This window comes from Equus caballus, chromosome 11, assembly GCF_041296265.1.
Source record: "Equus caballus isolate H_3958 breed thoroughbred chromosome 11, TB-T2T, whole genome shotgun sequence".
NCBI lineage: Eukaryota > Metazoa > Chordata > Mammalia > Perissodactyla > Equidae > Equus > Equus caballus.
Window position 1 is genome coordinate 44,124,272 of NC_091694.1, and position 27,635 is coordinate 44,151,906.

The window sequence follows — 27,635 nt, forward strand, 5'->3', positions numbered from 1 at the left end:
CCGCGCTGTTCATGGCGCCCACGCTGCCCGGGAGGGAACGGTAGTTTAGGGGGTCCTCAGACGAACGCCGGGGTTGTACTGCAGCTCGCTGTCCGGCGGCCCGACCTGCCTCTCGTACCCCGAACGCCGGAAAGAGGAAACCGGCTCCAGGGCCGGGGAGGGTTGAAGCCGCGAGAAACGGGGTCCGCCGAGGGACAAAACTCCCCCCACGCGTTGCTGAGTCAGCGCCTTCGGGGCTGGTCCCGCCCACAGGAGGGCCCGCGGGGGCGGGCTCGTGACGCGCTCCGCTTGGGCGAAGCCGGCAGTCCGCCCGCGAGGCGCCGGCGCCCTGGACCACCCTGCATCCGGCTCCCTGGCCGGGCGGGCGCCCTCCCGGGATCAGGACCGCTCCGAGCGGGGGGCCGGAGGGGTTCCATGCTGGGCCCACAGCCTGAATACTCCAGCGCTGGGGCATGACCCCATTCCGCCTTTTCAGAAGCCGAAAGGGGACTGGAGGCGGGAGGGTGGAGCTGAGGAGCCGCAGAATTAAGCACAGGGCTTAGGATGGGTTGACTCGTCGCAAAACATGTAGCCAGAGGCTCCTCCTGTAGGCCTCCTTTGCTGACCCATCACTGCATTTTCAATGGCAACTTGTTGCTTGGATTCTAGTCAGAACCAAGTTCTCGTATTTGAGGGGAAATTGGAACCCAGCGCTTTCCCACTTGCTTAGAAGCTACTAGCACGGTTCTACAAATAGACATCTGCTCTTTTCAAGAAAACTACCCATTCTGGGCTTAATTAATGGAGTCGGTGAGTCTTCTACCTGGCCCAGCATGTACTGTGGGGTTTAACCAAGGGGAATGACAGGAGTCGGTCTCAGGCATCCATACGGTTGTGCCAGGCCCTTTACAAAACCTGCCGATGAGCGCGCCCGCCCTCGCCCGCCTTTCAAAATAACTCAGCGTTTCTCCAAGGTTTTGAAATTGTGAAGCCCTATTATATTGTTTTTCGTGCCCTAAAGTCTCAATCCTTAGTGAGATGTTGGGATGGGACCCAAACATGATAAATACAAATAAATCTAACGTATCCTTGAAAACCCTGTCTCCACTACTCAGAACAAGGAGAGTCTTCTGTGGAACCTAGAATCTAGGTCCTAAATTGAAAATAATCACTGGTTCTGAGAAACTCTAATATCTGGAAAAATATGCACTCAGACACCAATCAGTCATTTGAGAAATCACAGTCTCTATGTCCATAGAGAGACCTAGCTAAAGTTTGGGGTTACGATATAGCAACTATTTCCAACAGGGCCGGTCAGCTGTCCCATTGAGATTCTTCTGATTTCTGAAGAAAAGGAACAGGCTGAAAGAAACCATTAGTCCTTTCATAAAATGCTCTTCAAGTATCCTGCCCAGTTCAACTCAAAATTTTATTCATTGTCTACCATGTACCAGGCACTGGGCAAGCTGCTGATGATAATGGAGACTAACAAAGCTTAATCTTGCCCTTAAGAAATTCACAGTGTATCGGGAAAGAGATGCAAAATAACTTTGGACCGTCTGTACAAGCATACCAGTAGAGCTGTAGAAACAGTGAGGAAAGAGGTGTTAATTAGGGCTGGAGGAACCTGAAAAAAGAGGTGACAAGTGAGCACAATCTTAGAGGCAAAAAACAGAGTAAGGGCATGCAAGGCACCAGCAAAGGCACAGAGGCATTGAAATACATGGCAAATCATGTTCAAGAAACTGTGCAGTATAGTCTGATGTGGTTAAGAGCAAGGACGGTGTCGAGGTCAGGGGCAAGGTGTAGGGCTGGAAAGGTAGGTTTGGGCCAGGATGTGAAGGGTTTTATAGGCCATGCCTGAGCGTCTGGATTTTACTAATGGTTAATTAGAAGCCAAATAGGTTTTTAAACAAAGGAACAGTATGCTCAGTTCTGTGTAAAGAAAGAATCCCATTGGGAATGGGGAGGTTGACTTGAAGGGGAGAGATTCTGGAGAGAGACAAGCTAGTTAGAAGGCTATTCCAGTAAGTAGTGCACCTGGGGAGATGACAAAAGCCTTAAACTGTGGAAAGGGAAGAGGCACAGAAAAGTGAAGTTTTGAGTTGAATGAGAGGATGAATGGTGGCATCCTTAACCAAGAGAGGGAGTACAGAAAAATAGACATATGTGGGAGCATGTGAGTAAGCATACAATGAATTCATTTTGGGCCTTGGCAAGTTTGGGGTACCCACAGGACACCCAGGAAGAGAAGTGCAGGAGGCAGATAAAAAAAATGTCTAGAGATTAAATAAGACACATGTAGGTCTTAAAAGCCTGAAAGTCAACAAGGTTTCAGAGGGAAAGAGGGTAGAGCAAAAAGGACATGAGAACTGAGAATAGTACACTGGATGGCAGCATGCAATTGTACAGGGTATTCACGGCACAAGGGTACCAGGCTGAGTGGGGAGAATGGAGCCTGAACTCCAGTCCAAGCTCTGCCTGCCAAGCCATGCACCTGGCCCAGGGCTGTGCCCAGACTATGGTGCACATTTTACTACTTCTTACAAGGATGCCATATGGGGAGTACCATTAACCTAGGAATTTCAGGAATGGGTGAAGACAGAGGAGCCAGCAGAAAAAGACAGTAAGAGCAGTCAGAGAGGTAAGAGAAGACCTGGAGTGTTATGTCCTGGAATCCCAAGAGGGCAAGAGAAAATGTTGAATGGGACTGAAAGCTTCAGAAAAGCTTGGCAACTGGGTCAGTGGTGACCTTAGAGAGGGCAGCTTCAGTGGAAGGGCGGGGTGGGTGGAAGCCACATTGCAGTAAGTTGAGAGAGAAGAAAATATCAGGGAAGCTCTGCCCTCTTTGTCAGGGTGGTACCCTTAGTACCAGCTTTCCACCCAGCAACTCACACCCATACACTCAGCCCCATGTGGGCATGGAGAAGAGGCGCAGAAGAAAACTAGTTTCCCAATCGGTCTGCTCCAAATGACCTACCCAGGAAGACATTTCCCCAAGAATAGAATTCTTAGGACCTACCCCTCTAACTCTATCCAAAAGAGATGGTGGTGGGTTCTGTGACACCTCATGGAACAAGGCAATCAGAAACAGAATTCTAGTTCGAAATCCACAATATTAGAAAAGAAAATCTTTATAAATCTTGTGAAGTGGCATCACCTGCCATTGCAGATATGCCTTCGGCCTATTGCTTCCATGGGGCTCCTCCCAGTTAAAGCAAACAGGTCCAGGCTCAAGGCAAATTCTCCATCCTGCCTCCCCGCCTTTGCTGTCCACCAGTCTTTGACATATGTTGGCTCACTGCTACTACTTTGATGGAAAAGTCCAGATTTTTACGTTCGGTGAAGTCTGAACTAGAATCTAACACAAATGTTCTGCAATTCTATGAAACCTATTCACATTTAAGTGTTGTTGCCCCAGTTAACTCTGAGATTTGCTTTGGTTGGAAAGCCTCCTGATATTTCACCAGATCTGATCTTGAACTTCAGAGTTCACATGTTGGTGTCCTCCTGGGCCAAATTCAGCTCCTAGATGTATTGTTTGGCCTGCATGATATTTTAAGCTTTTTGAGCCAATATTTAGAATTGGAAAGGGTTGTATACAAATCTGGGTTGCTGTTTCCCTTGAAAATATTGTTGTTTCCCCATAATAGCCCTTTCTCCATCAAAAGTGAAAAAACAAAACACATATCAAAGGGGCCTGCATAATTTTCTTTATATCTAGCTTGCTTCACTCATTTACGTTTATTGCCTATAGATATTTGAGTTTTTCAACCCCTGCTTTAGGGTGACCTGGATGAAGTTTGGGAGGACCACCTCTTTCCTTCTACCCTCCTCCCTACCCTTAACCCCAGAATTCCTGCCTCCCTAGGATTAGCAAAGCCAGCAGGAGCTGACTGCTAAGGTTTTCAGATACTGGATCCTGGGACTTTGGGGGCCCAGAGGAACCTATATTCCTTCACTACAATTTTCGTAGTGATGTACGTAAATTGTACCCATCTGAGTACAGGTAGCTGTCAGCTTCAGGACTTCTACCTTCCCTGCCACTCCTAAACTCCATGTAGGCTTAATCCAACCTTTCCCTCCCTTCCTTCAGATTCAGAGTTTGTGTTCGACATATTCCATGTTAGTTGTAAATTATGTCCATTTTTTTTGAAACATTGTCCAATGTTCTGAAACAACATTGTTATATTGGCAATCTTATTCCTACCTCTGGATATGACATTTCTGCCACTCACTCACTATTTTAGGTGCTAGCAATTCACAGAGCATTCCAGGCAGAGGAAACAGTATACACAAAGGCAAAGAGGCATGAATGGGCTTGAGTGTGATTCAGGAACAATGAGAAAGTCTGGCCAAGTTTTGTGAGTATTTGAATTATGCAAAATTGACATAGTTCATCATAAACTATTAATAACATCTTACTATATGCACAGAATTTGAAGCAATGTGAAGCCTTCACAATGTTTAACATTTGTCAGGAACTGCGTACTTTCCAAGCTGGTGATGGCTCAGTGAATTAGAAACTGTTTATGCTATTGCCACTTGGCAGAGCCATTTTAGCTGGTAAAATAGTATCTTCCCATTGATAAATTTACATTTATTGCTAAATACTATGGCTAAATACTATTGCTAAATAGTCTTGAATTATGGACATTTTTAATTTTGCATGAAGGTTTCAGGAATGTATCTCTTGCATAAAGTTCAGAATAGGAACAGGCAGCACCCAACAAGGTGATAAAGAACCCAGCTTCTTTCTGGCACTGGTGTTACCGAACCTGAAGTGAGTTCGGTCACCTGTTGTGCAGCAAGCCAATCTCTGATACCGGGTGTGGTGGAAGAAAGTAGGAATTTTATTTTTGCACAACGCTGAGCAAAGAGAGAGGGCAGCTAACGCTGAAATCCCAAACTCCTCGAAAAGCTAAAAGGAAGGGTTTTTATTTGGGGCTTTAGGTAGGGGAGGGGGAGCATATGGCCTTGCTGGTCGGAGCTTTCCCACCAGCCTATATCTCTTTGCAGGGAGGAGATGATCCAGGTGCTTGTCCTTGACAGCGTCTGTCTCCATGGAGGATAGTGGATTCTGGAGCCAGGAAGCCAGAGGGTAAGCAGGGAATGAGTGTTTTGGTTTTAACCCCATATATGCTGGGTTTAATGTGGGGAAACTGATATCAGGGTCGATATCACTGGGATCTGCCACCCAGTGTTAGCACCATCCTTGGGTTCATTTCTCTCATGCTTCCTCCTTCCAGTCCAATGGAAAAAAAGTCTGGCTTTTTCTCACTCCTTCTGAGAGTGAAGACCACCTTTCCCAGAGGCTTTCATCAAATTTCTTCTGAAGTTTATTATCCAAAACGAGGTCGTGTACCTTTTCCTGAACCTGGCATTGCCTAGGGGAATGGGATTACTCTTCTATCAGTCAGGCACAGCCCTAGTGCAATAGTCAGTTCCCTAAGCTGCACAGCTTCTCCTGAGTGCAGGAGGGGTGGGAGGAAATTTGGGAGTCAACCATAAAGTTCAAGACACCATAGCAGGGAGTTTAGATTTTATTCTAAGTGCAATGGGAAGGAGTGAAGGGGCGTGATCTGATGATGCTTTTAAGGATACATTGAAGATTTGTAACACATTTAATTAGAAAAAAATATCAAAAATGTATACAGAACTCCTAAATATAAATAGAGAAAAGAGAACTCAATGGAAAAATAGACAAAAGATCTCAACAGGCATTTCACGAAAAAGGAAGCATGACTGGCAAATGAACAGTAGCGATAGAAACGTAAAATAGAATTATAATAAGATGCCGCTTTAAATCCAGATAGGCAAAAATTTTAAAGGCAGACATTAAAAAGTTCTACTGATAATTCTTACGTACTGCTTGTTGGAGTATAAGTTAATATCACCACTTTGGAAAACATTTGTCAGTATTTTGTAAAGTTGAAGATGCACATGCTCTATAAGCCAGCAACTTTACTCCTGGATATATATTCTAAAGCTACTCTGTCCAATATGGTAGCCACTAGCTACCTGTGGCTATTTAAATTTAAATTAGTTAAAATTAATTAAAATTAAAAATTGAATTTCTCAATTGTAGTAGTCACATTCCAAGTGTTCAATAACTACATGTGGCTACCATATTGCACAGTGTAAATATAGAACATTTTCATTATCACAGTGAGTTCTATTGGACAGCCCCACCCTAGAGAAATTCTTGTGTATGTGCACTAGGAGGCATAGTCAAGACTGTTTATTTGAGCATTGTTGGTGATTGCATAGAACCTGGAAAAACATGCACTAGTTCATCAATAGGAATTTGCATGAATTGTGACATATTCACACAATGGATTACTAAACAGAAGTGAAAATCAACATGGATGAATTTCAGAAACATAATGTTGAATGCAAAAAGTACCCATTGCAAAGAAGGCGTGGGACCATTTTTTAAAAGTTCAAAAACAAGCAAAATCAAATAATATATTGTTTAGAGATATGAATATGGTAAAAGAATTTTTTTCAAAAAACGAGAGGATATTAAACACCAAATTCAAGATAGTGTTTACCTTTGGGAAAGTCAGCTTCAAAGATATTGACAATATTCTATTTCTTAAACTGGTGGTGAATACGTGGATGTTCATTTTATTCATTATCCATAATTGTATACATTATCTATATTTTTGTATATATGAATATTTGTTCTTAAAAAGATTGGTCTGGCTGTAGTATAAATGATGGACTGAAGAGAGACAGGAATGTAAGCAGGAGACCTCTTAGGAGACTATAATTTGTCCAGGCAAAAGGTAAATAGTGACCTGGATCAAGACGGCAGCAGTGGAGATGAAAAGAAGTGGATGAATATGGGATATATCTTGGAGATGAATCGCCCTAACCCTAACCTTAACCCTAACCATTATGCTCTGGTAGAGGTTTGCATGGTGTAATGTGGAGCATTGAAGAGGAATATGTAAGTCAGACTGGGAGCTTTAGGGAAAACTTCTTGGTATAGATGACAGGTGATCTGAGTTTGGGACAATTAGGAGTTTGTTAAGTGATAAAGACTGAGGGGCCGGCCCCGTGGCCAAGTGGTTAAGTTCGCACACTCCACTGCAGCGGCCCAGGGTTTCGCCGGTTTGAATCCTGGGCGCGGACATGGCACTGCTCATCAAGCCATGCTGAGGCGGCATCCCACATGCCACAACTGGAAGGACCTACAACTAAAAATGTATACAACTATGTACTGGGGGGCTTTGGGGAGAAAAAGGAAAAATAAAATCTTTAAAAAAAGAAGACTGAGGAAAGGCGCTCTAGTTGGAGGTAATGGCTTATGCAAAGATCTTAAGGCAGCAAGTCTCTGTTTGTGAACTGAAGACTCTGAGCAGAACTGGAACTAGAGAGAGAGAGAGCAGGGGCCACACAGGGAGGGCCAACTGTGCCACTGGGGGGTTGAGACTTTATTCTGGAAGGTGCAGGGAAACTGCCTCCATTTTTATTTTCTTTTGCCAGGTAGAAAGGAAGATCCATGTGAACAACAAAATAAGGCACTGATGGGGCCGGCCCGGTGGCGCAGCGGTTAAGTTCGCACGTTCCGCTTCTCGGCGGCCCGGGGTTCGCTGGTTCGGATCCCGGGTGCGGACATGGCACTGCTTGGCAGCCACGCTGTGGTAGGCGTCCCACGTATAAACTAGAGGAGGATGGGCACGGATGTTAGCTCAGAGCCAGGCTTCCTCGGCAAAAAGAGGAGGACTGGCAGTAGTTAGCTGAGGGCTAATCTTCCTCCAAAAAAAAAAAAAAAAAAAAAACACAAGAAATCCAGATACTTAGAGGGAAAAAAAAAAATAAGACACTGATATAATGCTGTGGGAATCTAGCCACGAGGCGGTCCTGGTTGGGCCGCTCTGAAACGCGTCTCTTTGTACTAATCATTTTTTATATGATGATCACCAAAACCTAAACTTTGTAGAATTACAGAAAGATTGAAATGAAGACAAAAGGAAAAAAAGGGCATGTGGAAGAGAAAATGATACTGATGGAAAAGGAGAAATTGGACCTGAGAGAAAATAATAATTAAATACCATTGGGGACCAAGATCCTGGTTTCCTTTTAGGAATGCTGTTAGACTGGTTTTCCTTAAAGCTGCAATGAACAAAACCAGAGCTTTCTTTAATTCTTTCATTTCTTTTGTTGGTGAACTACATTCTTTACCATCTGACACAAATATTTAAGTATAATTAAGGCATTCTTGTCCTCTTTTCAGAGGTGTTTCTTGAGACAAAGCATAAAAATCTCAGAAATAAAGTTAACATGCAGGAGTTAGTGACTCAAATCTACTTTTTCCAATGCGTGGCCCTTATACTATTTTCTCATCAGGTTTCCATTTTTGCATCTCGCCTTATTTTTCTTTCATTTAACTTTGTTTCTTCCTCGTTCCAAGAAAAATAATTAATCAGATAAAAGTAAAAATGAACGCAGTCACAGGGCAAATGAAAAATTAAAAAAAAGATAACATGCACCTCGCCATGAAAGTGGATGAAAAAATTGGTCTCTCTTTTTAAAAAGACTGAAAAAAAAAAAAAGAATATGTTCCTTAATAGCCCTCAATTAGAAAACCTGATTTCTATGTTAAATAAGAAAGGTAGCATGGAGTGAAGAAAAGAGGCCAAAGTTTGAAGTCCATTAGATCTGGTTTCAAGTCTCAACTACTATTTATAGGCAGAAACAGTCATTTAATCTGAGTCTCAGTTTCCTCTTCTGAAAAGTGGGGCATGGCTGTAATAACTAAAATTTAGTGAGTGCTGACTATGCTACAGGTCTTACAATGTACAAATCTTAGCTCATTTAATCCTCATAATAACCCTAAGTCAGGAGGTAGATTCTATTACAGTCCCCATTATATAGTTGAGGAAATGCAGGAACAGAGAGGTTAAGTAGCTTGCACATCATCACACAGCTAGTAAAATGGTAGAGTTAGGATATACTCTATATATACCCGGATAGTCTAATTCCAGAGACTGAGAATTTTAAGCTTGCTAAGCCTAAGGATCGAAAGATATAATGTAAGTGAAAGCATTTTGAAACTCAAGTACTTTACACCTGTCAGTCTAAACAATAAACCTGTAGATTTATAAATTGCTGAGTGTTGCTGTGCGTCGTTTTTCAGTTTGCAACAAAGCAGCCATTGTGGATATTCCATTTGTGGATGGTTTTACTATAGCCTTTGACAAATGGAATAGAATCAGGAAGTTTTTCTTGGGCACATAACCTATGCAGCTGTTAAGTTTTCACGTTGGCCTCTTTAAATTTGTCTGATACACGTAGAAACTCAGGATGACCACTCAACGTGACAAACAAGGATCAATGATAGAAGCCTTAATTAGACAATTAATAGTATTGTGGGATCATAAAACACATTATGCCTACATTTAGAGTGATCAAAAGAGATTGTGCAGAAATCTTTAGCAGAAATATGAACCTGTTAATAAATCATTAAATATTTTCTTAAATGTGATCCACATCTCAAACTGGGGCAAAGTCCTTTAGACTGGTGATTTCCAAGTGAGCCAAGTTTGTTATTAAACGCTTTTATGAGTACCATAACTATAAAATTCAGGAATTCAAGGCTGTGATTCCTTAGCAGCAACAAAGTTTATATCCTCCTTGGTGGAATGTTTTAAATGATACCCTTGAGCTGCTTATAAAACCCACATATGACAGCTGCAGTGAAAAATGACCTGTTTGGGGCTGAGAATCTGTTGCAGTAGGAACATACAGTTTGCAAAATGACACACAAGGAGGTAGTAAGGGCTCCTAAGAGTAGTTTTATTGTCATTAAATTCTTTTTAATATCAGTCATATAATATGACGGCTCACAGGATCTTAGAGGTTATCTTTTGGTCTAGTCCCTCAGTTTGGAGTCTCTGAAAGATTATGAGACATCCTTCAGTTGAACAGCTCATTAGAGGCCAAGCTAGTATGAGAGAGCTGTTTGTCAAAGCAGCCGTTCGTACGTCTCGTAGCTTCACGGATATCTGGTAGGTAAAACTTTTATACAAGCAGTGTTGAACATACACAGCAGAGTTGCATTACAAACTAGGGGGATCCAACTGCTCCCTTCGCCAACCATCATGTTCACTGATACGGATGGGTGTGGCTTACTCAAGGATTAAGTTACAAAGTCAGGCAAAAATTGATAGTAGTCAAAATTGTCCTTGGAAATTCCTTGGGAAAATATCACTTCAGAGACCCGAACAACTCTTCAAAATCACAGCAGAGCAGGTTTTTATTTCCAGTATGGGAAGAGATTGCTGTTTCTTTGGCTGAGAACCAAATGAAGAGGTTGGCTTGTGTTTAGGGGCCATGTTGTAAGTAAAAAGCAAATGCTCGAACACTAGACATCCTCAGCACACGAGCTACTCACACTTTGAGAGCCGGGAGAGAACTAGGACAGGCCAGCTGATTCTCCTCCTCGTCTCATGCTCACTGCAGGGCACGTGTTCTTTGAGTTGAATGGCAGACCTCATCACAGGCACTTTTAAGTTGTTCTCTCTCGCTCACCCCCCGCCCTCTCTGTTCTACCCCCACTTTTACCCATTCTCCCTTCCCTCCCTGTCTTTCTGTGTCTACCTTCTATTTAAATTCAAATGTTAAATGTGTCAGTAATCAGGATTAAATGAGTCTATATATATTTGTTACTGCCATATAGGAAGTACTACATAAGTTAGTTCTTAATGTAAGAGGCAATTTTGCCTAGTGGTTAAGAACCGAAGAGCCATACTTTCTTGGTCTAAATTCTGGTTCAGCCACTGATAAACTGTGTGACCCAAGACATGTGACTTAAATTCTCTGTGCCTCAGTTTTTCTCCCCTGTAAAATGGGTATGATAAAAATAGGACCTTGTTATGTGATTATTATGAGGATTAAGTGAGTTACAATATATTTAAAGTGCTCAGGCCAGCACAAGATATATAGGCGTGTGACTATTGTTGTGTGATGTCACTGTACTTTGGGTAACTCAGAGAACTCAATTTTGACACTTCCTTAGAATTGTGTGTGTACTAGTTTAATTTCTCATCTATTGTCTCCGTTCTTCCTGGCATGCAGTGATCACCCCTAAGGCAAAAGTGCTGAATGATTATCCTGTACAAAACTGAGAGCAGTTGTAGTACTTAGAGCCAAAAGGCAGGGTGATGGGCGGACTGACTCTTCTTACTAGCTGTGTGACCTTCGACAGATCACTTAACCTTTCTGAACTTGTTGCAAATCACAAATAATGTCAGCTCTACCTATCTCACAGAGTGGCCATGAGGATCAAACAAGATATGTATAAAAATATTTTATAAACTATCAGGTAACATAAAAATGTAAGAGATCGTTGTTAATACCTATAGTTTAAACAGAGGCTGACACTATTGTTGCTATCAAAAGTGTCTGAAGAAATAAAGACAAATAATTCATGAGTTTTCACAGCAACACTTTACTGTAGGAATCTGTTGGCAGGAATGCCAGATCTCCAACTTTTTCTTGATGTGCACACAATTCTCTGAGTGAGAACTCAGGTTTTTGGGAATTCACAGTAGTGTCCTCCATGTTTTTCAGGCTTTTTTTGTTATTAGTGTCATTGAGTTTATTCCAACTCCTGGCAAACCCGTGTACAGCAGTATTATATAAATGAGAACTACCTATGATGTAAGTTGTTTGCTATTTACCAACCTTGATAAGCTCTTGAGAAAAGATTACCTGAGTGTTGAGGAATTTATGATTAATGTATAGATTTTGTTTTCTATAATCACTGGCATGAGATTAAGTATAATTTGGATTTTTTAATAAAATGAGACAAATTGATTTTTTTTCTGGCTTGCACTACTGCTACCGTATTTCCTTAGGATGTGTTGTCAATAGATGTAAGTCTATTCAAAGGGAAAAACATGGGGCTGGCCCGGTGGCGCAGCAGTTAAGTGCACATGTTCCGCTTCGACAGCCTGGGGTTCGCTGGTTTGGATCCCACGTGCAGACATGGCACCACTTGGCAAGCCATGCTGTTGTAGGTGTCCCACATATAAAGCAGAGGAAGATGGGCACGGATGTTAGCTCAGGGCTAATCTTCCTCAAAAAAAAAAAAAAAAAAGAAAGAAAGAAAAGGGAAAAACATGATTTTATTGTAGGTTATTCAGCATTTTATATGACTCAGCATCCTTGGTGGGAGAGATGGGGGTTCTTATGAACTTGCCCCTGAAATTAAATTGTTTCATTGAACTAGATTAAACTTTCTCCTGAATTCTTATTATGATGAAAATACCTACATTAGTCAGGATAGGCTGAGTTATCCTACAGTAAGAAATTAACCCTAAACTCTAATGGTTTAACATAAGGGCCTGTTTCTCACTTAGATATGAGCAGGTGCTGTTCCACATAGTTATTCAGAATCCCAGGCTGAAAGATGCTCTAACATCTCTCCACAGTTGCCATGTCAGGGGAAGAAAGAACCTATAGAACACGCACCCATTCTCCTTTGCTTTGCCCCGAAGTGACGGCATTAATTCTATCCAAAGCTCTTTCACCAGATCTAGTCACATGGACTCTCTAATGGCAAGGGGGCAGGGAAATGTGAACAGCACAAGGATATTCAGTGAATGATAAGTATCTCTGCCCCAACCCCAACCCCTAAAGCCTTGAGATGCCCTCAGTCACATCTCCGTACCTTTATCGCCATCCCCTCACCCCAGAACAGTGCAGTGTAGAGGAAGGAACATAAACTGTGGGGTCAGACTGCCCTGGGTTTGAATCCCAGCTCCACCCCATGCTAATTGTGTGAGTTTGAGCAAGTTATTTTGTTTCCCTAATCCTCAGTTTCCTCATCTGTCAAATGGAGATTCCAACACCCACCTCTTAGGGTTGTTGCAACAATAAGAAATGATCTATGCAAACCCTTTGGCAAAGAGTAATACTTGGTGATTATTATCATCAGAAGGACGAGCAAATATTTAGGGCAGCAATTCTCAGCTCCAATCCTGCAACACTCCAGGACATCTCCAATTATTTCAAGGAGTGTCGTAACATTTTTAAAAGGCTCTCCAACTGAGATTGTTTTAAATTCCCTTTACTTACTAAAATAAATTCTCCGTAGGTAATTAGAAGTAGGATCAAGGGGCCGGCCCTGTGGCTGAGTGGTTAAGTTCGCGCGTTCCACTTCGCCTGTCCAGGGTTTCGTTGGTTCGAATCCTGGGCGCAGACATGGCACTGCTCATCAAACCACGCTGAGGCAGCGTCCCACATGCCGCAACTAGAAGGACCCACAACTAAAAGAACTATATACAACTATGTACCAGGGGCCTTTGGGGAGAAAAAGGAAAAATTAAAAATCTTTAAAAAAAAAAAGTAGGATCGATACTGATGTCACTCTTGGCAAGTTATGAGAGAGGTATCTTTATTATTCAACCTTTGCCCGTTCTGTGATATCCTCTCCCCTACTTCAGGCCCCAGGCTTTGGAGTAGCCTGGTATGAACCCCAGCTTAGTCACTCTCTATAGTTGAGTTAAGCATTCGAGCCCAAGTGTCCTCACTGTCGAAGTTGGGACAATCATGACTACTTATAGGGTTGTTTACAGGATCAAATAATGCAGGTCAAGCCCTTGGCATAGTATAACCAATTGTCCTCTGACTTAGTTCCTCGTGATCATGCCTGAGCTTTGGGGGGAGAAGGCTATGAGTGAAAATTACAAGAGCTGATTCACAAAAATCTCCATGAGACAATGAAAGCCCAAGTCAACACTGGATTGTATTTTACCTAACAGAGAATGGCATATATTGGGGTGAGAGGCTTCTTCTACTCCTGGACATACAAATTAAAAGAATTTTCTTTAATTAGGAGAATTACACATAAAAATCCAGATTTCTGACTTCTCTTAAAGAATCAGAAGATCTGGGCCTGGCCTGGTGGCGTAGTGGTTGAGTTCGTGTGCTCTGTTTCCGTGGCCCAGGGTTCATTGGTTCAGATACCAGACGTGGACCTAGCACTGCCTATCAAGCCATGCTGTGGCAGGCGTCCCGCATATAAAATAGAGGAAGATGGGCACGGATGTTATCTCAGGGCCAATCTTCCTCAAAAAAAAAAAAAAAAAAATCAGAAGATCTGTCCTCAATAGTAACTATTAGCCTTCTTTTATTTTATTTTATTTTTTTCAATTATTTTATTGAGGTCATATTGGTTTATAATATTGTGTAATTTCAGGTGTACATTATTATATATCAGCTTCTGTATAGACTACATTGTACTCACCACCAATAATCTAATTTTTATCCATTATCATACATATGTTCCCCTTTACCCATTTTGCCCACTCCACCACCCCCTTCCCCTCTGGTAAACACTGATCTGTTCTCTTTATACATCTGTTTATCTTCCACATATGAGTGAAATCATATGGTGTTTGTCTTTCTCTGTCTGGCTTATTTTACTTAACATAATACCCTCAAGATCTATCCATATTGTTGCAAAAAAGGGATGATTTTGTCTTTTCTTTATAACTGCATAGTATTCCATTGTATGTGTATACCACATCTTCTTTATCCATTCATCAGTTGATGGGCACTTGGGTTGCTTCCATGTCTTGACTATTGTAAATAATACTGCAATGAACATAGGGGTTCACAAGTCTCTTTGAATTGTTGATTTCATGTTCTTTGGATAAATACCCTGTAGTGCAATAGCTGGGTATATGGTATTTCTATTTTTAATTTTTTGACAAATCTCCATACTGTTTTCCATAGTGGCTGCACCAGTTTGCATTCCCACCAGCAGTGGATGAGGGTTCCCTTTCCTCCACATCCTCTGCAACATTTGTTATACTTTGTCTTGGTAATAATAGCCATTCTAACAGGTGTAAGGTGGCATCTCATTGTAGTTTGGTTTGCATTTCCCTAATAATTAGTGATGTTGAGCATCTTTTCATGTACCTGTTGGCTATTGTACATCTTCTTCGGAACAATGTCTGTTCATATCTTCTGCCCATTTTTTGATCAAGCTGTTTGGCTTTTTGTTGTTGAGCTGTATGAGTTCTTTATATACTTTGGAAATTAACCCCTTGTTGGATATATGATTTGCCAATATTTTTTCCCAGTTGTTAAGTTGTCTTTTCATTTTGTTCATGGTTTCCTTTGCCTTGCAGAAGCTTTTTAGTCTGATGTAGAGCCAATTGTTTATTTTTTCTTTTATTTCCTTTGCCTGAGTAGACATGGTAGTTGAACAGATTATTAGTCCTCCTTTAGACATAGATGTGCTATTTGCCACAGTCCCCACCACTCCCTATTGTTTTATATCTAGCCTGCTTCACTCATTGATCTGCTTGACCCCTGTAAGAATTTGAGCTTATGACCGCTGGCCAATAATTTTAGGAAGGTGGGCACTATGGTGGTTATGATGGGGGTAAAGTTGGTAAAGAAGGGCATTTGTAAGCTATTATCAATGATTCAAAAAACCAAATGGCAATAATTATATTGTTAACCTCTGAAAGACTGCACAGGTTAAGTAAAGTACCAGATTTCTTTGCTTTTGAACGGAATTACATCAACTGGGTAATTGTGTTGCCATAAAAGAAGCTCAGACTGGCACTTAGATACCAATGATAAATGTTTTTAAAAGTTGAGAAAATAGCTTATTATTATTTTTTTATTTTAAAGATTTTATTTTTCCTTTTTCTCCCCAAAGCGCCCATGGTACATAGTTGCATATTCTTAGTTGTGGGTCCTTCTAGTTGTGGCGTGTGGGACGCTGCCTCAGCGTGGCTTGATGAGCAGTGCCATGTCCACGCCCAGGATCTGAACTGGTGAAACCCTGGGCCACAGAATCGGAGCGCGTGAACTTAACCACTTGGCCACGGGGCCGGCCCCAGATTATTATTATTTAATAAATAAAGTTTGCTTGATAGACCAGTTCTTTCAAAAAATGAGGCTCAAGAAGGAGAAAGATAATAATTATTAAAGTTGTCCTTATTGGTAGAAAGGTTGAGGAGGGAGCAAGTGGCTTTGTCTATCACTTCTCTGCTGGTATTTGTAGTTCAAAGGGTCAAACCCAGATGAATGAGTGTTGGAATTTCAGCTATCTCATAGTAAATAGAGAAGACATTTAGGGAAAGGCTAGGGGGCTTCTTTTGAGTCCTGGAATTTCATGTCTTTCTAAGTCAGGCTCTCAGCTAACTTCTAATTTTAGATAAAGAATATAGTTTTTAATACAAGCTCTGCTTTTTCTCAAAACTGTAAGGCAAAATGAAATGCAATGACCATTTATCGTATTGCTGTGCTCTGTTAAAACTAGTTTATGTTCCTTGTCTGTGCTGACATACAAGGTCATTGTATTTTATAAGGGTGAAGAAACTCTCTACTGATGACCTGTCATTCTCAAGGATTGTTATATGCCCTAGACCAAAGCTGATTCATAATTCTACTAGGTGGGGCAAAGGTATTACATTTTCAATCTTTCTTGCCAGCTCCTTCCAGCAATTAATTAAACTATGTGGGAATCTTTTGAGAATCACAGAATTTTCAAGATGACATGAAAATTAATCCTAATCCTCCTCCTAATCCAACCTCCTCATTTCTTAAAGGCCCAAGAGAGGGAAAAGGATTTGCCCAAGGTAACGCAGCCAAAACTGATATTTGGGTCTCCTGATTCCAAGTCCAATTAAATATATAAATTTTTCTGTTTCCTCTTTCACTTTATTTATTTATTTATTTGAGGAAGATTAGCCCTGAGCTAACATCTGCTGCCAATCCTCCTCTTTTTGCTGAGGAAGACTGGCCCTGAGCTAACATCCGTGCCCATCTTCCTCTATTTTATATGTGGGACGCCTACCACAGCATGGCTTGCCAAGCGGTGCCATGTCCGCACCGGGGATCTGAGCCGACAAACCCCGGGCCGCCGAAGTGGAATGTGCGCACTTAACCGCGTGCCACTGGGCCGGCCCTCCTCTTCCACTTTAAACTATCCCAACCCACCATTACCTGAGGTCTGGTTTTGTTTTTCAGGTTTTTTTAAAATAGTCTCCAGGCTTCTACTTAATTGTCTAAACTTTCAGATTTCCACAATCCTCCTACCTTATCCTTATAGCATTTTCACAAGGCTTCCAAGTCCTACTCTGAGAAATCCTGAATGAGGAACATGATCTGAAGGCTTCCCCACAAAAACCTCCTGGGGTCTCCAAGGAAACAGAGAAATCTGCAAACCACAGTCTTGACCGCTCTCTCTCTCTCTCTCCATTCCAGGCTGAAGTTTCCAAGGAAGCAAAGAGAAGCCTAACAGGAGGATGTGTCTGTTCCTCTTAGAAAGAAGACTGTTGAGAAGTCATGCATTCTGCTCATTTCTTCTTTTTGCTTCGATGTCAGTAAAGGGCTTTTCACCACCTGTCTGACAGCAGATCTCTCTCTGGCTGTGGCACATTCAGCTACTGCAATATTAGACCAAAAATAATGTTTTTTCTAAGACAGAGGGGAAGCACAGCAGAGACATCAAAGGTGGTTCTGGCCGGGGCTGCCTCTCCCCCTAACTCACCCCGGTTGTGTGGGAAAGCGAAGCAGAGATTCTTATGGGGTAGAAAAGTGAAGAAAGGATCGAAGTGGGGAAAGTCAATGATAAATGATAAGAGAGCTGCAATTTAAAATTGAGATATGTGAGCAGAGCACAGGCTGACTCATAATTAATAGAGCTAAGGGTATGCAATGACTATGCAAAATGAGTAAAGGGTACTTGTAAACGAATATGCTGGCCAGCCCCTGTCCCCTGCTGTTCTCATCTTCCTCACCACATAAAGCTCACAAAGTTTGTGACCGTGTCAACCATGATGAGATAAGAAAAATACGGACATATGCTTAGTTTTTCATAATACTAAATTTATTCCATTTAAAGGAGTGTTTTATATTCTGAGATTATATCCTTTTTTTGGTCCTAAAATGTTTCTTTTGTGAAATGACAGTGAAGGTAGATGATAATTGATATTTTTTACATGCTTCCTTGGCAACTTTAAAAACCGGTCACTCCATGTTGCCCCTCCCAGTTTTGTTTTGTTGTTGTTGTTTGGTAATTGCACTGATTTGGCAAAACCAAATGTCTGTTAATTTCCTACCTAGACAAACACACACTAAATGGTTACCAACATTTTTTTCGGAACATATCTCAATTAATTAACATACCCTTCAAGGAAAAAACTTCACAAAATCTTACTTTTCATTGTTAACAGCATTCTCCATAAAAATGTTCCACAAGTATATCAAATTAGTCATAACAACTACTGTTAAGTGCTTAATGAAACACTTCTTCATAACCTCTGACAATTTGACAGGAGTGAATTTAATAATAGCAATAAATACAGATGGGACTACATAAATCAAGGAAGTCCTGATCCAAAACTCTTGCTGCATTAGATGGCATCTCAGCTTTCTCATCTGAAATGATTCAAGAAATTAATTATAATGATGATCATAGCAATAAGAAAAAAAATTCTAAACAAAATTCATACTCTTGGAAAGAATGTCTTCGTTCTTTTTACCCACTGCCCACTTCATGTATGCTGGAGCCAACAGACTAAAGGAAGCTCCTAAAAGAAGGCAGTACTTAAGATGAGGGATGTGGCTTCAGATCTTGGGAAGAAAATGCAGCCATGGCTTCCCCCAGGGTAGGCCCTCTCAATTATTTACATTGTGTGGCAATAAAATGCAGTTGCATAAACATTAGCCCAAAAGTGTTTAAAGAGAGAGTAGACCAAAGGTATCCTCACTTCTAGAAAACCTTCTAACCTAGCCTCACCAGTCTGCCTCTAAAGTGGAGGCAGATTCTCTTCTACTCTCCATTCGCCGCTGAACCCCTCCACCTTCCAGCGCCTTCCATCTCAGGAAGAGTTTGCTCGGGATAGGCTTTATAATGCACATCACTGCTACCCATCTGCTTAGGGGAAATCATGGCCCCAGACCAAAGTACTTACAGAGCTGTTTCTCCCTGAGAATCTTTATCCGTTATGCAGAGCTAAAAGCAAATACAACAAGGGCAGTGAGTTTGCCTGCTTTTCTAAGGCCCATGGGTAAACATTTTGAATGTATCAAGATGGCTCAAGGGACAGGAAACCCAAATGTCTGTTAATCTCCTACCTAGAAAAATACACACCGATACAGAGGTGGCTGGAAATATAGCCACCTCTGCACTGATCCAGGTCTTATTTCTTTGGCCACATTAATTATTTTTATTGAACTTGAAGAAGATGTAACTCTTAAAATGCTTCTAAGATTCTTGGATAGTTGAGTGTTTCTTTTTTTGTAGGGAAAATCTGCTTTATATTGGGACAAGGGGTGGGTGAATTTCTCCCTGGGAGACATTGTTGCCCTAAATAACGCCCAATTACCATATGTTTCGAGGACAATGCCTCTGGCTGGATAATGAACTCAGCCTAGGCCACACTGGCCTTTCCTTAGAGGCTTTCTGCCTTATTTGCCTCCCTCTGGCACTGGAGTCAAATGCATAGCATTAACCTATGCACCCACATACTCTGCATCATGCTAACCAACAAGGTTAAGCATTCAACAGTTCAAACTCCAGCCCAGGGCAGCTGGGGCTCATGGCCATACTTAAGAAGTGGGCAGCAAGTGCCATCTTTTTCATGCAGGTCTCTGAATCCAGAGCAGATGTTCCTCTCTATATTTACTTATTGTACCAAAGGCACCATAGCAACAATAAAGGGAAATTTGAAAGGAAGAAAAAGCAGCCCCAAATCCGCTACCCCTGACACCACAGCTATTTTCATGCAGGTCTTGTCCATATGCACTTCTAGTCTTTGTAAAGCTGTATTCATAATATATGTACAAATTTTATTCCTTTGAGCAACTTCCATTTGAGATGTCATGGTAGAGAGACCAGACTGTCCAAGTGTGGTTCCTACTGCTGTAGTCACTTAGATAGCCAGTTCTCTGCCATTATTTAGACGACTTTTTACCTAAATAGCTTAGAATACTCAGATACCTTTATTATTCTTTTTCTTCTAGCAATCAATCCAAAGCACAGTGTCAGAAAGATCACAACACAGGCAGCAATAATGGGTTCTTTTGGTACAACCACAGCTTTATCTGTTGGAAATGCAAACACAGGGAACGAGGACTAACATTTATATGCTTGTAATTTAGGTACTTCTGATATGTCCCAGCCACGATGCCTTGCACTTCACGTCTATCATTCTCTTAATTAAACCCTCCCAACAATCCCAAAAGGTGGTGTATTATCCTCATTTTACAGGCGAGGAACCAGGGGCTTTGAGGGGTTCGTTTACTTGTCCAAAGTCACAGAACTAGTAAATAGCAGAGACACGTTTTGAATCCATTTCTTTGTGTAAGGTTAACTTATTGTAATATGAAAAATTCCCATAAAACAGGTAGTCAGAACATTTTCTGCTTTCTTCATCCATAATTTTTGCCATGCAGAAAAGCAGAAGTAGGCTGAAGTCAATAGTTTTTCCTGCCTTTTGAAAAAGCCCAAATTAGGAGGCATCCCTGGGGAGAGGGAGAAGAAAGAAGGCTTTAACAGCAAGAGAGGAAAGGCAAGGAGCCTGCTGGACCAAGGGGAGAGAGGTCTGTGGGCCCCAGGAGCAGTGGGGACCTTGTAGCTGTACTGCAATAGTGCCCCAAACAGGTGACAAGACATTACGGATGGCGGCTGCAGGGAGCCCCTAGGGAAGTAGAACTCTAAGCACCCGCCTTGGCCCAATGTTGGCCAAGATTTTCATACCTCTCTAAATGGCGTGGAAGGACAGAGAGTCTACGTCTAACTTGGACTAGGAAGAGGTCAGCAACAGCGATGAGGGCCTGGAAATGAAAGCCCAGTCCCTGGTTTTCTAAACACCAGGTAAGCTTAGAGCTATATTGGTCATCAGGCACTACGGGCACAGTGTCTGTGCTTGCAAGCCTTCCAAGAGCCTATGAAAATACCTGAGAACTGAACAAAAGAAGTATTGGCCCCCAAATATGAAAATAAAGTGGCAAAATTAATCAACGTTAATAAATGTTTAAACATCTATAAAATGTAACTTTGTGTCAACTATACCCAACTGTTAAATAATGCTTAAACTTTAAGAACCAAATTAACAACATGTATAATAAAATTCAAAATGTGCACAAGTTATAAAAATCATTTCAAAATTTTTACAGCAAAAAAGTATCCTTAATGTGCTTTGTTTTAATAAGTTTGATATGATATGAGATGAAACTTTTTCAAAAGTAAGATTGCTCAAGGTCAACAAAGGTATTTAAATGACCCTGTCGAAGCCCCTGGATTCTGATGCCATCCTAGGACGGGCAGGGGCTCCAATCATGGCTAAGGTAAAAGTTTAGGAATTTGTAGGAAATAAAGAGTGTGCTATTTACTGTAAAATTGAGTTTGTGGGTTGAGTGTAGTCAACAAATTTTTACTGAACCACCACTGTGTATTAGGCGCTGTACTCAGCCCTGTAAAAAAGAGGACACACGTGGAGGTCTCCCGGCTTTGTGAAGTTCATATTCTAGTGGAAGAGACAGACATTAAACAAATAAAAACTACCGATTGCGGTAAGTGTTATAAAAGACACAGGGTCATGAGATAGTATATGAGGGGCGAAAGTCAGGGAAGAGGGGAAGAGAAGACTTTACTTTTATTTTTATTTTATTTATTTATTTATTTTTCAAGGAAAATTAGCCCTGAGCTAACATCTGCTGCCAATCCTCCGCTTTTTCCTGAGGAAGACTGGCCCTGAGCTAACATCCGTGCCCATCGTCCTCTACTTTAAATGTGGGACGCCTACCACAGCATGGCTTGCCAAGCAGTATGTAGGTCTGCACCCGGGATCCAAACCAGCAAACCCTGGGCTGCAGGAGCAGAATATGCGAACTTGACTTCTGCACCACCAGGCTGGCCCCAATAGAAGACTTTAGATAAATCGAATTTCAAAGCCCAAGCCATATATGTCTCAGGATGAGGAAACAGGGTTTATCCCTCTGTAACTGTATGGCACGCTAACCACTTACCTTTTAATTGTTTTCTTCTCCACTATTTGTCCATTTCCTGCCCAGGATAATTTTGGAGAGTAAGTAGATTAAGCATCCTTTACTCTTGCTCTCTTTTGGCTGTTACCAAAAATTACTCTCACGAGGGTATGGGTTGCACCAACCCTCTGGAGAAACTGCTCAATGGGCCTTCTTGTAAGCCCTGGCTCTGTAATAAACAGCCTTGGGACATACCAAATGGCCCTCAACTTACTGGGGACCCCCTCTACCCGCAGTACCGAGGAAAGATGTCAAAATGAAAGAGAAGCAAAGTTGGGACAACTAGGGAAAGAAATCAGAATTCAGTCACAGTTCGGAATATTTTTTACCAAGCTGAATAAAATGAAGCCATATGTGACAGCTGTCACACCACAAACAAGCTGAAATAAACGGCCTGACTCATTGGCTCCCTTTGGATTCCAAGTTTCTGTTGAAAGTGACTTTGGCAAATGTAACTGCATCTCCCCTCTTGTCCTATTTTACTCTCTCAATTGTAACCAGCCCTGGTATTTTCTCCTGATATTCATTAGGGTAAAATAATCTTGTGCTAAAATAATCGCGGGCTAAAATCTTATGCTCAAGAAAAGATCCAGGATGTCCCACAACATGCAAAACAACTTTGAAAAAGGAGAGCAAAGTTAGAGAACTAATGATATCTCATGTTAAGACATTATAAAGTGACGTAATTAAGACAGTGTGGTATTAATGGAAAGATAACCAAGTAGAAAATGAAAGAAAACAGCAAGTCCAGAAATAGACTCACATACATACAAACAAATCATGTTTGACAAAGTGCAGAGACAATTCAGTGGAGAAAGAATAAACATTTTAACAAATGGTGTTGGAAAATCAGATATTCATATGTAAAAAGTGAACTTCTAGTTATGTCTCATACCGTATCAAAAATGACTCAAGATGAATCCCAGAAGTAAATCTAAAACCGTAAAAGGAGAAAGCATAGGAGAAAATCTTTGTGGCCTTGAATTAGGCAAAGATTTCTTAGATTGACACTAAAAGCATGACCCATAAAGGAATAAATTCTTAAACTAGACTTCACCAAAATTACTAACTTCTGTTCTTCAAAAGACACTGTTAAGAGAATGAAAAGTTAAGCCATAGACTGGGATATAATACTTGCAAATCACGTATCTGATAAAGGACATATATCCAAAATAAATAAAAAACTCTCCAAACTCAATAAGGAGAAAAAAAATCCTGTTATAAAAAAGAGGGCCAAATATTTAAACAGACATTTCATGAAAGAAAATAAGTGGATGGTGTGCAGAAAAGAGTTAACGTAGTGGGCCAGAGACTGCTATCCTTAGAAAGACCTACTTACGAGGTTTGCCCTTGGCTGACATCTAGGAACTTAGCTGGTAAACAATTTTCTAAACTGATAGAAACTTTTCCTCTGTGACCACTGTGGGAAGTCCACACATGGATTCCTCCAGATTCTGTCTATGTCTTTTTCTTTTTCCTTTATGATCTGGCTATATATCCTTACTACATTACTGTAATAAATCTTAGCCATGAGTAAAACTGAAAAAAAAAAAAAAAAGAGCCATGATGTCATTTCCAGCTTGGCATGGCCTCATTGAGAAACTACCCCACTGAGCCGTGAAGCTGGGAGAGGCTCATGGCAAACTGGGCATTTAGCCTAAGCACCAGCAGCAGAATGCTTATGCTGCAAAGGCAGCCAACAGCCAGGGAAGTAATAAAGCAGTAATAAATAGGAAAAACAAGTTGGTTTGGAAGAGCTCCACCCGAAATAGGATTCTGCCCTCCTGAAAGCCAATTTGCCAAGCTGGCATGCTGCTTGCCACACAAGCTGTATGTTTTTTATGTGACACAAAGCAATTATGATTCCTTCTTAACCAAGAGGGACGACATAATTCCCTACTCTCTCCATGTGGTCTTTACAGCCTGTTAGAATGGCATAACCTGAGGCTACGCTAATCATGCTTTTGTGATCCTGGGTGGGGTGAATAGCCACAAGCTTCCATATGGTGCCCTTTCCACTGCTTCTATACGGTAAGTACTTGGGTTATTTGTGGGTTTGGTTTTTAAAGTGAGTAGCCACTGGGCACACTGTCACTGCTCTGCAGGACAAATTACTGAACATGCCAGTAATCACAGAACGGATGTTCAACCTGCAGCAGCTCTTCCTCCCCGCCAGCCGCTCTGTTGGTTTCCCAGACCTCCCTGAGGGGGAGAAAATAAGAAGCGCTATGGTCACATCAGTCCAACACTTCTGGCAAGGGTTCAGTTGATTTCCTGGGGATTGGCAAGAAAAGCAATGAGTGGGCACAGGGAAGCAAATGACCATGTGAATAATGTTCTAACAAGATATAGAAGCCTCAGCTTGTTTGGCTGCTGCAAGCCTACTGGCCCCAGACCAGGAAATGTGTGCATGAGCATTTTCTGCATCTGCTACACCAGGTATCTCGCCTTTCTCTTTTTGTATGAACGAGAAATATGAGAGGGGAAAAACACTTGGAGCTTCATTTGTTCCCTATTATTGCACAGGTATTAAACCTGGGTAGGAGAAGCGTGAAGCCAAGAGAAAGAACTTTTTCCCCCCACTCCCTCTTCCGATTAGCCTACAGGTTGCAATTTCAGAGTGAGGAGTGACTTTAGAGATCTATTTTCTCATCTAGTCAGTATCTAGTCACATTTTTTTCTCTGTGTGTTTCTGACTTCTCTTCTGTTTGTCATTAGGCTGTGAACTCGAACGTCCAGCTCCTACAAATCTTGTTGCCCGGGAGAATTGATGGAAATACTCCTCCCTAAAAGCCAACCAGAATTTTCTTCTACCACTTGATTCTAGAAAAGGACCTTTCCTCAAAGAGCAGCGTCCTATATGGAATGGGCATAATTCCTCTAAAAAGAAAGACTAGAATTCTTAGTGGAAAACTCTTTGGATGAGGACAATTCTTCACAGAAAAATCCTAACTTCTAATCATAATTGTCATCATAATTTGTTGTCACAAAAAATATTGACTGAGCATCTATTCTGAGTTTTGCCCTGTGCTGGATATGACTTCAAAAGAGAGTTACCTTTGACAATGAGGTGAAAGTCTTTGGTCTCCACTCTCCAAGTTGAATTTGCAATACAGTTGTAGGTTCCATTGTCAGATTTCTTGACGTTGGTGATCGACAGTTGAAGAGACTCACTTGTCTGTTGGACTTGGTGATGGTTTTTCTCTAAATTCAGGATGCTACTGTTTTTGTACCACATCATTTGAGCCTGGGGGTTGGATTTCACATTGCAAACCAAATTTGCGTTACTCCCTTCCTCAACAGTTTGGAAGTCGTCTCCACTTAGGAGAGGAGGAACTGCAAGATTCAAGCATTTAGGTTTCGTTAGCAGATGAGCAGTGGTTTACTGTCAGTGTTCAAGAGCTTCCTTCAGTCTATCTTGTGGGGTCATTCATTCATTTGACAAAAATTTGCTGAATACCTACTGTATGCCAAGCACTGGGCTAAGTGGGAACCGGGGGTACAATGGTAAATAACATACACCCAGTCCCAGACCTCATAGAACTTTTAATGTGGTGGAGAAGACAGACCATGAAACAAACATATCTAATAACGAATCTGTACCAAGTAGACAATTTGTAACACTACCCAAGAATATAAGCCTTGAGTCTATGCTCTCTGAGAGTTAATACAGTGTCGGATAAAACAGCGTAATATGAAGAAGTCAGGTGGTGCAGATAGTCTTGATTCCATCTGCACTACTTATCTACTGTGACCTTGAGAAAGTTACTTAACTGCTAAGTAACTGTTCAGTTTCCTCATCTAAAAAGTGGGATAACACCTGCGCCATGAGTTGCTGTGAAGATTAAATGAGATAATGCCTGTAAAGAATTTACCACATTGCTAGCTACTATTATTATCGTGGTGGTAGTGGTGGTTTTGAGGGCTCCTCACACCCTCTATTTTTGCATTTTACTTAACCACTTTTGCTCTGGCCACATATATACCAATGCATATTTGCATTTCCTCAATGATCCTCTAGAAATAATGTCCTCCTCCCAGAAGGTGTTCCAACTGTGGCAACTCTGGCATTGATGGAAGGTGAGTGTGACCTTCTGAGACCCTCTCATCCGTCTGTGTGAGCAGCTCCTGACTCCCTCTATCATAAGGGCAGCTGTAGACCCATAGATAGTCAAACACATTTATCTTCACCAAATAATTCTGACCCTCACCCCAACCAGGGCTTTCCATCAACTGTGAGGAGAAATGGCTGAGCTGGCTCTCCTCTCTTCTCCATGTCCCTTGCATTTTCCAGCCAAGGTGCAAAAGAGTAATAAAATACTTGAAAAGTGGGCGGTAGGAAAGAGGTAGAGCAGGGGAAAGAGGAAAAAAGAAGCATGTGTAATCTGCACGCTGAATAATTAGACCCTGAGTAGGCTGTGCTATTAATAGCTCTCTCAGAAGAATGACATTTTGTTGCTCTTTGGAATGAGTTTGAGTTCTGTATCCATATCTAACAAGGATGTTATATGATATTCAGATATGTAGGAAGCTGCTAGAATAGGGAACACAATTCCTGAATATACAAGTTTCACTTGTGAACAGGTCCTAATAGTCGTTTCTTTTTATTTAACTATTTAAAGTGAATTTTTAAGCACATCAGCCATACATGAGTATTCCTTTTAAAAAAATTAGTACATTTCAGATAAAGTTAAGGTCTTCCTTGACTCGCTCCTGCTCCCTTCTTGACTCACCAGAGATACCTATTGCTATGAGTTTGATATAAATCCTTGCAGATCTTTTTTTAAAAAGAATAGTTTTCTATCCATTTAATGTCCCATAGGAAATAAATTGCATTGTTTTAGGAGGCCGAGAAGGGGTTTACATAAAACACTTCATTCTCTCAATGACTTGCGTGTTTTTGAGATATATCCACGTTGAATCACAGAGATCTAGCTCATCGCTTTGAGAGTGCTACAGTATAATACATGACTCTTTAATCATTTTATTTTAGTGGGCCTTAGGTTATTTTCAATTTTAAAATGGTAAACAATGCCACAATAAACATCCCTGTATTTGTCTCGTTATGCACATGTGCATGTGTTTCTCCAGGATTAACATCTAGAAGTAGAAATGCTGGTTCCTGGGTCAGGTACACTTTAAATTTTGATCGATACTGCAAAAAAAGTCTCAATTTATACTTTCAGCAATAATATATGAGGGAACCTGTTTCTGCACACCCTCCTCCAAATAGTGTATTATCAAGCTTACATTTAATCCTTGATCTGCTATTTATAACAATAATAATACTTCCTTAGGATTGTACATGATATTCTTGTCACTTTCTATGAGCTCATTTTGACTTATTGATTGATGAGTTTGTCAGTTACTGTCACCATGAATCACTGGCCAACTGGTCTTCTTATATATGTGCTTAGCAACAACAATATTTAGGAGGTTGTTATAAAGATGCTTTAAAAGTGAATTCAGGGGCTGGCCCCGTGGCCGAGTGGTTAAGTTCGCGCGCTCTGCTGCAGGCGGCCCAGTGTTTCGTTGGTTCGAATCCTGGGCGCGGACATGGCACTGCTCATCAGACCACGCTGAGGCAGCGTCCCACATGCCACAACTAGAAGAACCCACAACAA

The 27,635-nt window shown here is 41.3% G+C and overlaps 2 protein-coding genes and 1 long non-coding RNA gene across 4 annotated transcripts in view; 1 reads left to right on the forward strand and 2 right to left on the reverse strand.

The window, feature by feature from the left end:
* The window catches only part of BLMH (bleomycin hydrolase), a 45,045-nt gene extending 44,591 nt beyond the window's left edge, over positions 1 to 454 (reverse strand). For both annotated transcript variants that reach the window (XM_023653173.2, XM_023653172.2), the window contains exon 1: positions 1 to 454. In XM_023653173.2, the coding sequence (XP_023508941.2) occupies positions 1 to 454 (454 nt within the window).
* Positions 304 to 18,482, forward strand: LOC138916293 (uncharacterized). Its single transcript, XR_011423394.1, has 3 exons — positions 304 to 789; positions 4,999 to 5,080; positions 17,224 to 18,482. It is a non-coding gene; the product is annotated as an uncharacterized lncRNA (long non-coding RNA).
* The window catches only part of TMIGD1 (transmembrane and immunoglobulin domain containing 1), a 14,493-nt gene continuing 4,693 nt past the window's right edge, over positions 17,836 to 27,635 (reverse strand). Inside the window, exons 4-7 of the mRNA XM_023653174.2 lie at positions 25,069 to 25,347; positions 19,964 to 20,067; positions 18,936 to 18,976; positions 17,836 to 18,399 (exon numbers count right to left, since the gene is read on the reverse strand). Of these exons, the coding sequence (XP_023508942.2) occupies positions 18,396 to 18,399; positions 18,936 to 18,976; positions 19,964 to 20,067; positions 25,069 to 25,347 (428 nt within the window). The 3' untranslated portion in view covers positions 17,836 to 18,395. The remainder of the gene's footprint in view (positions 18,400 to 18,935; positions 18,977 to 19,963; positions 20,068 to 25,068; positions 25,348 to 27,635) is intronic.